The sequence below is a fragment of the Nicotiana tabacum genome, chromosome 13, assembly GCF_000715075.1.
Source record: "Nicotiana tabacum cultivar K326 chromosome 13, ASM71507v2, whole genome shotgun sequence".
Classification (NCBI taxonomy): Eukaryota; Viridiplantae; Streptophyta; class Magnoliopsida; order Solanales; family Solanaceae; genus Nicotiana; species Nicotiana tabacum.
In genome coordinates, this window is record NC_134092.1 from 124,285,343 (window position 1) to 124,299,787 (window position 14,445).

The window sequence follows — 14,445 nt, forward strand, 5'->3', positions numbered from 1 at the left end:
TCCCTAGTAGGCTATGCTTTATTTGCATCATGTGCATTTGACTTAGCAGCGCTCGACTCATGGGCCAAGTTTTGTTTTAGGACAGGTACCTTGTGGAGACCATTATGTCATGTTATGTGCTACTTGTTGCATTATTTGGGAGGCTTGCATGTCGACCGACTTTAGCATATATCGGTTGAACGAAGAGAGAAAAAATGATGTGACTTAGTCATATGGTTTTTAAAGATTAATTTTCATATAAAAAAAAGAAGAAGAACATAGTCAATTTTAACCGAACTACGCGGGTCTGATTCTCACCGGATGTGAGATACGTAGGCAAACCTCATCGGTTTCGGCCCCCAATTTTCAAAAATCCAAAAAGATATTTTTCTTTAATTGCTTCTTTAGAAGCTTCTTTTTTTTTTAGACCAAAAATCCAAAAATATTTTCTTCCTTTTTTTAAAAAAAAAAAGAGTCTTTCTCCCAAAATCCAAAAAAAATAAATATATTTTCTTTCTTTTGAAATTTTAAAATAAAATAAAAATAAAAATAAAAATTCAAAAAAATATATTTTGTTTTCTATTTTAGAAGTTTTTCTTTCACCAATTCCAAAAAAAAAAAAATCAAAAAAAAAATTTTAAAATATTTTCTTTGCTAGGAAATTTTGTCGGATTAATTGTACATGAAAAAGAGTTAGTTTATCTGTTTTATTTCTGGTCCACCGAACTACACGGGTTTGATTCTCACCGGGGAAAAAAAAACCAAAATATTTTCTTTCTTTTTAGAAGTCTTTCATTTGAAAAAAAAAATCAAAATCCAAAAATATGTTTTTTCCTTCTTTAGAAGTCTTTCTCCCAAAAAATCCAAAAACAAAAATAATCAAAATCCAAAAAAAAAAATATTTTCTTTCTCCTTTAAGAATTCTTCTTTTCAAACATTCCAAAAGAAAAAAAAGAAAAGAAAAAGAGCTAGCGTATGTACTTTGTTCCCGATATTCCTGAACTACGTAATGATCTGATTCATGCGGCGTCATGATACGTAGGCAATCCCCATCGGATTCGATCATAGCCATAAACAAAAAAAAAATTGTGTGAAAAAGAAAGAAAGAGTGACAAAAAATAACAGAGAAAAACAAAGAGCGAAAAACAACAAAAAGAGAAAAAAAATCAAGATATGAAAAAAAAATCAAAAAAAAGGAAACAAAAGAAGAAGAGGGAGAGCCTCCCGAGATGGATTACCCCTGTTGGTGAATCATACTCGATCTTATTCCAAAAGTTAGTCAGGCTAGGTCTACTATGGCCAGTAGCCCCGAACCGGTCAAACCCTGAGTCTCATTCGCATCAGGCCAATGCTAGATGTGAATACCACTCTGGAGCAGTGAGACATGATACAGAAGACTGTTAGATTCTTAAGAGAGTAGTGGAAGACCTCATCAAGGTCAAGAAAATAGTGCTTAGGGATGAAGATGCTCCTAATATGATGAACAATTCTCTACCTACTCACACCAATGGGCCAGTAATCGGAATGATCTGTGAAGATGAGGAATTTGATCTGGCACTGAAGGCCATTGAAGCCATTGCCGAGACAGAAGAGAAACCTAAAAACGGGTGCCAAACCTGAAAAGTTCTCTGTCATATGGGAGTCTCGGTAGCCGGTCTTGCTATCTTTTCTGTGTCCGAATTATTTCAGGGTGTAATCCGGATGTTTTACTTTATTGTCTTACTTTTCGATGTAAACCTTTCTATCTTTAAAATTCAAAATAAAAAATAAAAAAATCAATTAAATGAAATTAATATTTCATTGCTTAGGAATGTTCTCTTTTCTTAATCTTGTCACCTTTCTTATTCTCTTTTTGAAGTTCTGTTAATGCAGATTTTAATAACATGACATGCTTGCGGACTTCATGCCTAGATCCTAAAACGCCGTCAGACCTCAAAATAATGAATCAAGAAGCAGAATGTGTTAAAGATAAGGCTCTTGAGAAAATAAACAAAGAATTGGAACACTAGGCCTAAGCCAAATCCAAATGAAATCGAAAGAAGTTGAAATTCCCTCTCTTCGGATCATTGTTGAAACCGAGATTAAGGATAAAGATTGGGTTAAGAACCCGCTTGGAACAATTGACTATGACTGATGAAAAATGTATAGCCGCAGTTTGCCACGGGCAGTTGTACCAACAAAGAAGGGGCCGTGCCTACAACAAGAAAGTGCGGCCCGGAAAGTTCGAAGTGGGGCAACTCGTCCTAAGACGTATCCTCTGGCATCATGAAGAAGCCAAAGAAAAATTGGCTCCATATTCGAATGGTTCATACATTGTAACAAGATTACTACCACAAGGGAGTGTTGTATCTGGGAGATATCGAAGGAAATGTCTCCGAGACAACTATCTATACAGACACTGCCAAAAGGTATTATGTTTGACCCTTTTTACGCATCTTTAATGTTCTCTGATTGGGATGACGAAGGCTTTCATTCTCGCTACCCAAACTCTATCAACCCTTTGCAAACCCTCTTGAGCCGGTTACTTTTCTTTGATTACCCTCTTTGGATCCTAGAAGTTTTTATGAAAAAAAAAAAGAAAAAAAAAATCAAAAGAAAGTGAATTGAACTACGTTTGACTTGATTCCGAAAGGATACGTAGGCAGCCTCTCTCTGGGGTTCAGTCACACCAAAATAAATAAAAAATCAACATTTCCAAAAAAAATAAAAAAAAAATAAAAATAAAACTAGGGCAGTTGTTACAGATGGTCGAAGATGGTTTCGCTTTAAAGGTTCCAAAGTTGTAATTCAATCCAAATCTTTTTTACCCAAATTCTTTTCAAGTCCTTCCGATCAATCAATGAGAATGTTCAAGAATTGGAGGATATAGTTACTTGGATCTGATACAACCAAATGAGAGAAATAAAATAAGAGTCTTATTAGTGAAAACCCGCAAATGGCACTATAAGGCGATGATGAGAAGAGAAATAAGAGAGATTAGCTAGTGAAAACCCGCAAAGGGCACTACTGATCGAAAAGAGGATCTTCACAGCCATTGGTATTGACAGTCCTGGGCATTGTTTCTCGATTTCGAGGCAAAAGTTATGATGAATTTCTGAGAGTCAGACAGTTTACACAGATCATGCATCCAGTCCAAAAAGTATGTCATGTTTATTGAAATCTGCATGTACTCCAGATAAGTCCTTCTTTCCTTTCCCCGAAAAGAATACCTCTTGTCTAAATTCATTCTACATTCTACTGTTTGTTTTTCCTTGAATCCCTTTTGGTCTAACTCTGTTTTGAAACTAAGGCAAAGAAGGGATAGCAAGACTGATTTACAGGACTCTCGTTTGATACAAGCTATTATGCAAAAAAGGCACCCAGACTCGGCAGGGGCATCAAGTCAACCCCGACTGGACTTTGTGGCTGATGCTTTGAAATCAAAAACTCTCGAAAGGAAGAAATCAAATTGAAAGTGCCTACAAGGGCAAAATAAAGTTGAAAAGGTCCCAAGTGGATAATTGTTTTGGCAAAGTTTGAAAAGCCAAAGGTTCCCCAATGCTCTGAAATTGAAAGTGTGTCCCCACTCCACTTTTTCTTGTCCCACACGCTTGTCCCCCATGCTTGTCCCCCACACTTTGTCCCTCACTCACAAAACCAGCCCCTATTTTCTGCTCAAAGGAGGAAGCAAAAACAGCCCTCAAAATGGGCCAAAATATCAGCCAAAACACAACTAAAAAAATTTCTCCCTAAAACCAGCTCAAATCCCACCCCAAACGGGCAGAAAAAGGAGGTGCAAACAGCTACAAATCTGGACCTCCTCAACCCAAAAAGAAAACTGAAAATAGCCATGAAAAAGCCACCCACCTCCAGCTCGTTTTCAGCCATGAAAAGCTGAAATTTCAGCTCGAAAATGGCAGCCAAAAACGCTGTTAAAAACAGCCCAAAAAAAACTTGAAAACTGTCCATAAACCAGCCCTTAAACCATCTCAAAAACAGCTGCAAAAAGTCCGAAAATAGTCCGAAAATCAGCCCCAAAACATCCCTGAAATTACCCCTGAAAAACCATGAAAATCGTCCCTAAACCACTAACCAAAATCAGCTGAAGGTCACTCCAAAAACCAGCTAAAATAACTCCACAAATCAGCGCAAAACACCGTTAACCACCTCCCATTTCTATCACTTCAGTCCATCGGCGGAGTGGTCATGTCCGGTTCGAGGCTTCCGATTGGGATCCGATTGACAGTAACTAGTTTCTGTTTCTAAGAAGGTTCACTTTGAGATTTACTTCTTTCATTTTATTTTGTTCTTTTATTATGTTTATGAATACATCTTTTTGTGAAATCTATGTGAACGAGGTGTGTTTTCTTACTGTTTGTTTTGTTCTGATTTAGTTGTTAAGTTTCATTATTAGTTTAGTTAGTAAATTTCTTATCCATGTGATTAAGTCCTTTAACTCAAGGTAGTATGTCAAAATATTACGTGATTCGTCTAAAAAATAATTCTATATTTTAATAATTAAAGGCGGATAGATAAAATATGAAAAAAAATTAAAAAAAATAAAGCACAATTTATCCAAAAAATTAATTCAAGCCAAGTTGTAGTCAATAAAGCGACCGTGCTAGAACTACGGAACTCGGGGAATGCCTTACACCTTCTCCCCGGTCAACAGAATTCCTTACCCGAACTTTATTTTCGCAGACCAATAATAATAGAGTCAAACCTTCCTTTGACTAGGGATTCAAATAAAAGGTGACTTGAAACACCCCAAAACTCAATTTCAAGTGGCGACTCTGTAAGTAAAATAATCCCTACTCAAGTTTGTCACTTTAATTGGAAAACTCTTTAACCCAACCCATATGATACACCATCCATAATACACATTATCTTTCTTTTTGGGTAGAAAAATGGGTGTGACAACAGATGATGTATTTACTTCATACCAGCTTTGTAAATTTTATTCTTAGAAACTCATGATTTGTACTACTAGTCCTTGGGAAATGTATCAGATTCAGGTAATTTCTTCACCTAACTGTCTTATTAAATATCATTGGAATTGATTAGTGGTTAAGTGGCTTACCTAGCGGGTTGGGTTAGGTGCCATCACGACTAGTTGGATTTTGGGTCGTGACATACTTCTTCTCAACTCTTTAAGAGCTAGAAGAAGTGGAACTATATATATACTCAACAAATAGGCTTTCCTCCTCCAATATTGGACAATGTTTCTTTGTATATGAGGAAAAATCAAAATTTCATTTTTCCATAATTTAGATCCTATTACTTTTACCATAATTTATATTTTTATTGAAAACGATTTGGAAAAAATTACTAACCAGTAAAATTAACAAAATTAAGAATTGGGGAAAACTACTACTCCTAACTAGTAAAAGTATAACAAAATTTACACAGTCGCAGAAGACATGAAATCATAAAACATAAATCACATCCCAACACATAATTTTCAAAAGAAAGTAGATATACGTGGTGATGGTTCGAAAGTGACGGATTTTTCTTCTCGGTAAATGTTAAACTTTACTGCTTGCCCTTTATAAACACAATTGTGTTGTACTTGATTTCTTATAATTAAATAATTAAATAGTTTCTCTCTCTAGCTATGAGCGCTCTTGGCGCATGTTAAGCTAACCTGTGTCGCTCGTGTTTCCAGCCATGGCTAGGCGTGGAAGACCTGCAAAAAGACCTTTGGTAACCATAGGAAGTTCTGTAAGTGCCAGGATTATTGCCAATACCCTAGAACAAGGGAATGAACAACGTGTTGTTACCCCCAAATCGACGCTGATTCAGCCAACATCGATCGGGTCTTCGACTGCAGCGAAGAAATTAAATCTCAGTGGTGAATCGCAATTGAAAGGGAACCCAGGTACAAGCTCAGGAGTCCAGAGCTTAAATTTGAGAAGTAATTCGCACCAAAAGGAGATTTGAAAAAGCAAAATCTGACTCAAATTGGCGACTCACATCCAAAGGGGATTGTAGAGATGAGTGTGACTAAGCAGAATTATGATAATGCCGTGATGAAGACTCAATGCCCAGCGGATGACTGAGCTGAAAAACAACTCCCAGAAGAGTCATGGGTCGGATTATTCAAAGGAAACAGAGCAATAGAACATGGTATGGCTTTATCATATGTAACTCTACTATAATTAATGGAAAATTAGTTGCACAATTAGATAAGGAAGAAGTAGAACATGAGACACTGAAGTGGAAATCAGCTTTACTTGTTTACATAGTGGGAGACACTGTCACGACCCAAATCTCATATGTCGTGATGACGTCAATCGCAATACTAGGCAAGTCGACAACCACAATAAATGACTCATTCTTCATGTTTGAAAATATAGTAAAAATAAGCTTAACAGTGAAATCTCATAATTACTGATACAAAAATACCACGACTTAATACAATACATTCCCAAAACCCGGGTGTCACTGAGTACATGAGTATCTAAATGTCAACATAGTCTGACTGATAAAACACTATCTAGAAATATAGAACAGTACAAATAACTAAAAGGAAATAGAGTCAAGATCTGCGGACGCCAAGGCAACTACCTTAATAGTCTACAACAGATAAAAACTCCAAATCTAGAAGCCGCCGCACCCGAAAGTACATGGATTAGCACACGAAGTACAGAGTGTAGTATGAGTACAACCGACTCAATGCACTCAAACAAGTAACAAGACTAACCTTTGGGCTGAAAAAACAGTGACGAGCTCAACAGTTACAGTCCAAATATAGAAATAACAGTACAGAAATGTAGACATACTTTCAAGTTCAATAGTTTAAGCTCAAATAGATAAAATATGCTAAGTGTGACTGAAATAAGGAATGATACATCTCTACCTCTACATGTCTTTTATATATGCCAACTGTAATGCAACACAATGGAAAAGTCATATGCATACTCTCAGAGTATCAATGCATTCAGTCCTCCCAAACCTCAATCCTCACAGTCACTCAATCTTCCCAAACGCTCGATACTTGCTATCGGCACTCGCACTCGCACTCAGTAGGTACCTGTGCTCACTGTTGATAAGTCAGACTCTGGAGGGGCGGATCCTGCCCAAGCGCTAAAATAAGCCAGTCATGGCATGAATCAATAAAGCATGTTGCGGCGTGCAACCTGATCCCATAAATATCCTCACAATCAAGCCATCGGCCTCACTCAGTCACTAATCCCTACAGTTTCTCGGGCTCTCAATGTCATGAAAATCAGCCCAAACATGATGATATGATGTATCAATAAATGGCAACAGAGACTGAGATATGATATGCAAATGATAGATGTGACTGAGTATATAATTGCAAATTAAGCTAGGAATGCATCAGCAATACGACCTTTGTGGGTCCCAATAATACCAGCATATAGCCTAATCATAATTTATAATATGAGTCACAACTCAATTTCTCTAACACATGGAGAATATATGAAAAATGACAAGATTGTTTGACTGCACAGTGCAACGAAATTAATTAAGTCACGATTTCTACGGTGGGCATTCTACGGTGCATGCCCACATGCATGTCACCTAGCAAGTGCTTCACCTCCACACTAATCATATAACACGTAATTCAGGGATTTATACCCTAAACACTAAGTTTAGAAGTGTTACTTACCTCCAACCGTGAAATTTTATACGCCAATAAGCGTTTGCCTTGCGATTCAGCCTCCAAACGCCTCAAATCTAGCCACAATATATTCGATACAATCAATACAAGCTATAGGAATCAATTCCATATGAAAATGCTAAGTTCTAAATCAAAAGTCAAAAAGTCAACTCAAAAGTCAACGCGGGACCCACATCTCGGATTCGACAAAAGTTAAACAATACGAATGCCCATTCAACCACGAGTCCATCCATACCAAATTTCGATCACAACTCGACCTCGAAATGCTCAAATTAAAGTCTAGAAAAGTTTTATAATTTTCAACCCAAAACACTAATTTAATGATAAAAACAATAATAAATTCGTGTAATTTAACGAAAATCGAGTTAGGAATTCTTAGCCCAATGTCTTCCCTGAAAATCTCCCGAGAAATTACCTCACAGCGAGCTCTAAATTCAAAAAATGTGGAAATGAGACGAACTCTCGTTTTGAAACTTAAGTTCTGCTGCATAGGGATTTACTCTTCGCGATCGCGAATAGTCCCTCGCGATCACGAAGAACAAAACAAAGTTGTTCCTAAAATGGCCTTCGTGAACGCAGTTGATTTCACGCGAATGCGGTTCACTGATTCGCAGACCTACACGATCGCGAACATCCCCATGCGATCACGAAGAACAACTTCGCCTGAACCCCTAGCCCTTCTCTTTTCCTCTTTGTAAACGCGACCTTACCCACATGTTCGCGGTTCACTGCCTCCACCACCCTATGTGATCGCAGACCCAAGCTTGCGAACGCATAGAACAAAATCCCAGTTTCCAAAATAACACTTTACAATCGCGATCATCCTCTCACGATCGCGAACAAGAAATTCAGCAAAAGCAAAATCAGAATTCTTCCAAGGTTCAAAATGCGCCGAACATGATTCGAATCACACCCGAGGCCCCCTGGGACCTCAACCAAGCATACCAATAAGTTCTAAAACATGATACAAACTTAATCGAGGCCTCAAATTACATTAAACAACATAAAAAATACGAATTGCACCCCAATTCAAGCCTGATGAAAACTAATGAATTTCAACTTCTACAATCGATGCCGAAACCTATCAAATCAACTGTGATTGACTTCAAATTTTGCACGCAAGTTATAAATGACACAACAGACCTATTTCAATTTCCGGAACCAAAATCTGAGTCCAATAACCACAAAGTCAACTCTCGGTCAAGCTTCCGAACTTCTAATTTTTCAACTTCCGCCATTTCAAGTCAAAATCAACTACAAACCTCTAATTCAATATCTGGACACACTCCTAAGTCCAAAATCACCATACGAAGCTATCAGAACCATCAAAATTCTATTCCAAAGTTATTTACACATGAGTCAATATCCGGTCAAGTCTTTTAACTTAAGCTCCCAACCTTGAAACTAAGTGTACCAATTCATGTCGAAACATCTCCGAAACCAAACCAACTACCCCGATAAGTCACATAACAATAATTGAGCATAAAAAAGCAGTAAATAAGAGAGCGGGACTATAATACTCAAAACGATCGGTCGGGTCATTACAAATACTCCAGGGTATAACTACATGAAGAACTATGTTGCACAAAATTGGTCAATTGTAGCTGAACCGGAGGTGTTTCTACATGATGAAGGGTATTATATAATCAAATTTCAATTAGTGGCTGATATGAATGAGATATTGTACTCAGGACCCTATACCATTAACAATAGACCGATCATAATCAAACCTTGGTCCCCTGATTTTGACCTTAAAATAGAATTCCTAACAGAAATTCCCATATGGGTGAAATTTCCTAAATTGCCAATCAACTGTTGGGGTGCAAAATATTTGAGCAGTTTAGCTAATACCATTGGGACACCTCTATATGCAGATTTTTGTACGGTTAAACAGACTAGGATCTCCTTTGCAAGAATTCTTATAGAGGTAAATGTCACTAAAACTCTACCAAAAGAAGTATAGGTAATGGATCCAACAGGAAGGGTCTTCCAGCAGCTTGTTCTATATGATTGAAAACCAATCTTCTATGAGAAATGTATGAAGATTGGACGTGATTGTAATGCAACTCGGAAAGGAGAAAATAGGCAAGAGGAACAACTAATTAGGAGAAGAAGGCCAAGGAAAATTGTACAACAATGGAGATTACTGGCAAAATTTTAACAGACAATGTGGACAATTTACCAGAAGAACATAAAGCACATGCAAAAGGTGATATGATACAGGAAGGTCAGGCAAAGATTACTGCAAATCCACTAGGCCAAATACAAACTGATAAGCACGAATTTACTCAAATGCAGAGGAGTACCGATAGAGGAAAGAAGGTACCGAATACAACACCTGACCAAATACATAATAACATGAGGGACGTCACAATATCTATCAACAATGGATTTAGTGTGATTTAAGATGATGATTGTGTGAATGAGAGGCAATTACACATTGATATAGGTTGGGGATCTACATCTCTAGCAAGAATTGGTTAGCGTGGAATGTGCGGGGAATAAATAAGAGATATAAACAGAAGGAACGGGGGAGATATCTCAAAGTAAATAAAATTACTTTAGATGGTTTGGTGGAAACTAGAGTCAAAGCAAATAAGGCTACTATTATTGCCAACAAAATTGCTCCAGGATGGAATTGTGTGACCAACTACAGACATGCAGTAAATGGAAGGGCCTGGATTCTATGGGATAATATGTATTATGCCATCACAGTGATTCAAGAAGCAGCCCAGTATATCCGTTGCCACATAACAGGAAGACATTCCACTGATGCTCTCTTTATGACAGTGGTATATGGATATAACACAATTCAGAAATGGAAAGAGTTATGGACACATCTGCAGGATCTCTCCAATCAAACAACAATACTCTAGGTCCTAAGTGGAGATTTTAATGCCTTACTTTATCCACAAGATAGACAATATGGTGCACCAGTAACTATCGTAGAGCTGAAGGATTTCTCATATTGTATACATAGCCTCTTCCTAAATGAAATTCCATGCAAGGGTGACTATTATACTTGGACTAACAAACAAGCAGGAGATGATACAATTTGTAGCCGACTGGATAGAACCATGGGAAACGATGAATGTATGCTCCAATATAGTCATGTTCAGACTGAGTATGGAGAAACATTTTTCTCTGATCATGCTCCAATGATTCTAAACTTTCAATCCAGAGACCATAATATCAAAGCTCTATTTAGATTCTTTAATGTGTGGACTGATCATCCAAATTTCATGCCTATTATAGAAAAAAAGTGGAGGATGCAGACTAATCATGGGAGAATAAAGAGAATCTGGGAAAAGCTGAAATCACTCAGGCCAAAATTGAGACACTTGAATAATGCAAAATTTAAAGGAATAACCATGAAGATAGATCAAGCAACGATAGATCTGAAATAAATACAACATAAAATGCATCAACAGTACACTGACACCCTAGCAGCTTTAGAAAGGGAATTGTTGCAAAAACTGGAAAAATGGTCCTTAATAGAAGAAAGGTGTAACGACTCGACCGGTCGTTTTGAGCTCTAGCGCGTCGTTCGGAGGTTTAAAGTCTTGAGTAGCTTCACTTCATGTATCGTGACTTGTACGTGTGGTCGACATTGAATATCGGAAAGTTCAGAATTGATTCGGATGGAAAATTTCTAATTCGGAAGCTTTATGTTGGAAGAGTTGACCAAAGTTTGAATTTTGAGTAAACGACTTCGGAATTGGGATTTGCGGGTTCCAATAGGTTAGTATGATAATTTTGGACTCGGGCGTATGTTCGGGTTGAGTATCGGGTGGTCCGAGAGCATTTCAACGTTTATTATGGAATGTTGGCATTTTAAAAGTTTAAGAATTTTTAAGTTTGATTTGATGTGAATTTTGGTGTTATCGATGTCAGTTTGGGGTTCCGAGCCTTGGAATAGGTTCATATCGTGAATTTTGACTTGCATGCAAAAATTGTCATCATTCCGGGATGTTTAAGTGTAATTCGGACGCGTTCGACGAAGTTTGAATATTTAAAAGTTTAAAGAAAGGTTTCGATCATCGAGTCGTAATTTTGATGTTGTTTAGAGTGATTCGAGGCTTTGGCTAAGTCTGTATCGTGTTTTGGGATGTGTTGCTACGTTTAGATGGGGTCTCGAGGGCCTAGGGTTTGAAACAGATTGAAACTTAGATTTGAGGACATGTTGTTGCTTCTGAAGTCTGGTGTCGCCGCACCTGCGATAGGATTGGTCGCAGGTGCAGACACATAGTTGCGAAGGGAGTCATCGTAGAAGCGAAGAGGGCTAGCTAGGGGGAGGGTCGCAGGTACAGAGTTTGGCACGCAGTTGCGCATCCGCAAAAGCGGAAAAGGCACCTCATATGCGAAATCTGTGCCTTTGCTACTGGACCGCAAGTGCGGTTGTGTGTCGCAGAAGCGGGCTCGCAGGAGCGGCCAATGCTCCGCAGAAGCGGGACCGTAGGAGCGTAATTGTTTCGCAGAAGTGGATTTTCATGGTCTTAGAGGGAACCGCACCTGTGATGATTTTTCTGCAGGTGCGAAATATCGTTGGGAAGAGGGTGCTTTTAAATCGAGACTTAGCTCTCATTTTTCTCATTTTCACTTGGATGCTGAATTTCGGGAGCTATTTTGGGGAGATATTCATCAAGCAATACGAGGTAAGGTATTCCCACTTATTGCAAGTTAAATACGTGAGTTATATATGGATTAAACATGAAATAATATAGAAAATTTGGAATTTTAAGGAAAAACCTAGAAATTGATATATTTGGATTTTTGACCGCGATTTTGGAATTTTAATTAGTTATAAACTATATATTTGAGTTCGTGGTGTCATGGATAATGTTTATCTTTGAAATATTTTGGAATTCGGGCACGTGAGCTTGGGGGTTGACTTTGTTGACTTTTCGAGTGGAGTTGGGAATTGTTATAAATTAATTAATTATGATGTTGGAGTATATTTTTATTCGTTTTCCTAATTGTTTGACAATTTTTGGATTGATGTGCATTGGTTTGAGGTGTTAGAGAGGCGTAGGAGCTAGTTATGGAACTTCAGAGCGAGGTAAGTCTCCTGTCTAACCCCGTGAGGAGAAAATTACCCCTTGTGTGTTATTCTTGTTATATGCTATATGTTGTGGGATCTGCGCACGTATGAGGTGACGAGTGTCCGTGCGTATGCTAGGATTCCTGATTATTTTCGGGTAGACTTAGGTTCACGCCATGCTTTAATTGTACTATTTGAGTTATACTTGCCTGTTGAATTCCTTTATTTTACGTTACGACCTGAGACTAGACTTGCGTAGAGTGATAGACTCGCTATTGTAGAAATTTGACGAGCTACTTAATTAACCGCAGAATAACTCTGCTTCCCTTACGAATTTCTCCCGCGTAGTTCAAGTTGGTGTTTTAATTTTGCACTTGAATTAGAAGAAGTGGTTGAGTCGCGTTGCTATGCATAACTAGTAAAAGATTGGAACTAATAAGAATGGGTCCAACTTTTTTTTTTTTTAATAAAAAAAATAGTAAAGTAGGCTGCCTCCTTTAACGATCGCCACAAGTTCATTTTATTAGTTTTAAACAATGTAAGTTAGATAAAATAATTTTTCTACACTAATCTCATCTTTTAAATTAGTAATAGTAGTAACCGCAAAGGCAACTCAATTACTCATACACTACTCATTTTGAATATGTAAATATTTTACAAAAAGTTGGGAATGATCAATCAATCTACAAAAAATGCTTCTTCTTTTTAAAAAAAAAAAAAATATTTCCGTAACATAGTCTCTAAAGTTACTTAGTTCTATATTTTTGGATAAAAATGTCGTAGTCTAGTTAAGTTATGAAGCGAAGGATGTTATTTCTTAAATATTAACGTCACTCTTTTATTTAGCCCACTAAATAATTTCAATAAAATTAGATATTTTATTTATTTATAAAAATGGCCCAATCTCCCATTGATCATGATTAACTCAATAATAATTGGTTTTAAGAAAGGTAAATAATTTCAACTTAACCGATTCCGGGAAGACTTGCTTCGAAATAAAGTCATAAATAAAAATGGCAAGTTCGTGAGGACACGTCTTGTTTTCAACTCTTTTAAATAAATAAAAGTGTTTATCTAATTAACTACGAGTAGGCTCCAATTTTAGGTGCGACACACGAACTAAGGTCGGGAATACTCGTATTGGTTAGTGTAAGCTAGGGTCGGGGATACTCGTCCTAGTTTGAGATTAATAAATTCATCAACAATAAAATCGGACATAGGCAAAACATGAAAATCAAATAAAGCATAGTCTATCCAAAAGCCAATTTTAGTTGATAAAGCGACTGCGCTAGAACCACGAGATTAGGAAAATGCCTTACACCTTCTCCCCGGTCAACATAATTCCTTACTCAGACTTTATTTTCGCAGACCAATAATAATAGAGTCAAACCTTCTATTGACTAGGGATTCAAATAAAAATTGACTTGGAACATCCAAAAATCAATTCCAAGTGGCGAGTCTATAAATAAAATAATACCTACTCAAGTTTGTTACTTTAATTGAAAAAATTCTTTAACCCACAACAATCGATAACATACATATCTTTTTGGGTAAAAAAAAGGTGTGACAACTTTGGCGACTCTGCTGGGGACTTCAAGAATTCGAGCTTGTACATTGACTTTATTTGACTTTATTAATTTTTGTAAATACAGTAATTTATTTGGGCCTAATGTGCTACTTGTCCGCTTTTTACCGCTTTGATATTGTTGAACTGTACATATAATCCGTCTTCTCACGCACCCCCTCTAAGTCTTCTGAATATAACCCCGGGAATCGCGAATATGCGCCACATTATTTTCTA

General features: G+C 37.2%; 1 protein-coding gene across 1 annotated transcript; it reads left to right on the forward strand.

Annotated features, from left to right (window-relative positions):
• The first annotated feature begins 9,739 nt into the window (after nt 1-9,739).
• Nucleotides 9,740-11,010, forward strand: LOC142168341 (uncharacterized). Its single transcript, XM_075229016.1, has 3 exons — nt 9,740-9,830; nt 10,235-10,395; nt 10,480-11,010. The coding sequence occupies exons 1-3, from the start codon at nt 9,740-9,742 to the stop codon at nt 11,008-11,010; spliced, it is 783 nt and encodes a 260-aa protein (XP_075085117.1).
• Nucleotides 11,011-14,445: the final 3,435 nt, after the last annotated feature.

Coding starts and splice junctions, on each gene's coding strand:
- LOC142168341 (XM_075229016.1), top strand. CDS start 9,740: ATGGAGATTACTGGCAAAATTTTAACAGACAATGTGGACAATTTACCA. Junction 9,831..10,234: donor AGGTGATATGATACAGGAAG/GTCAGGCAAAGA, acceptor AAATTGCTCCAG/GATGGAATTGTGTGACCAAC. Junction 10,396..10,479: donor ATGCTCTCTTTATGACAGTG/GTATATGGATAT, acceptor ACAATACTCTAG/GTCCTAAGTGGAGATTTTAA.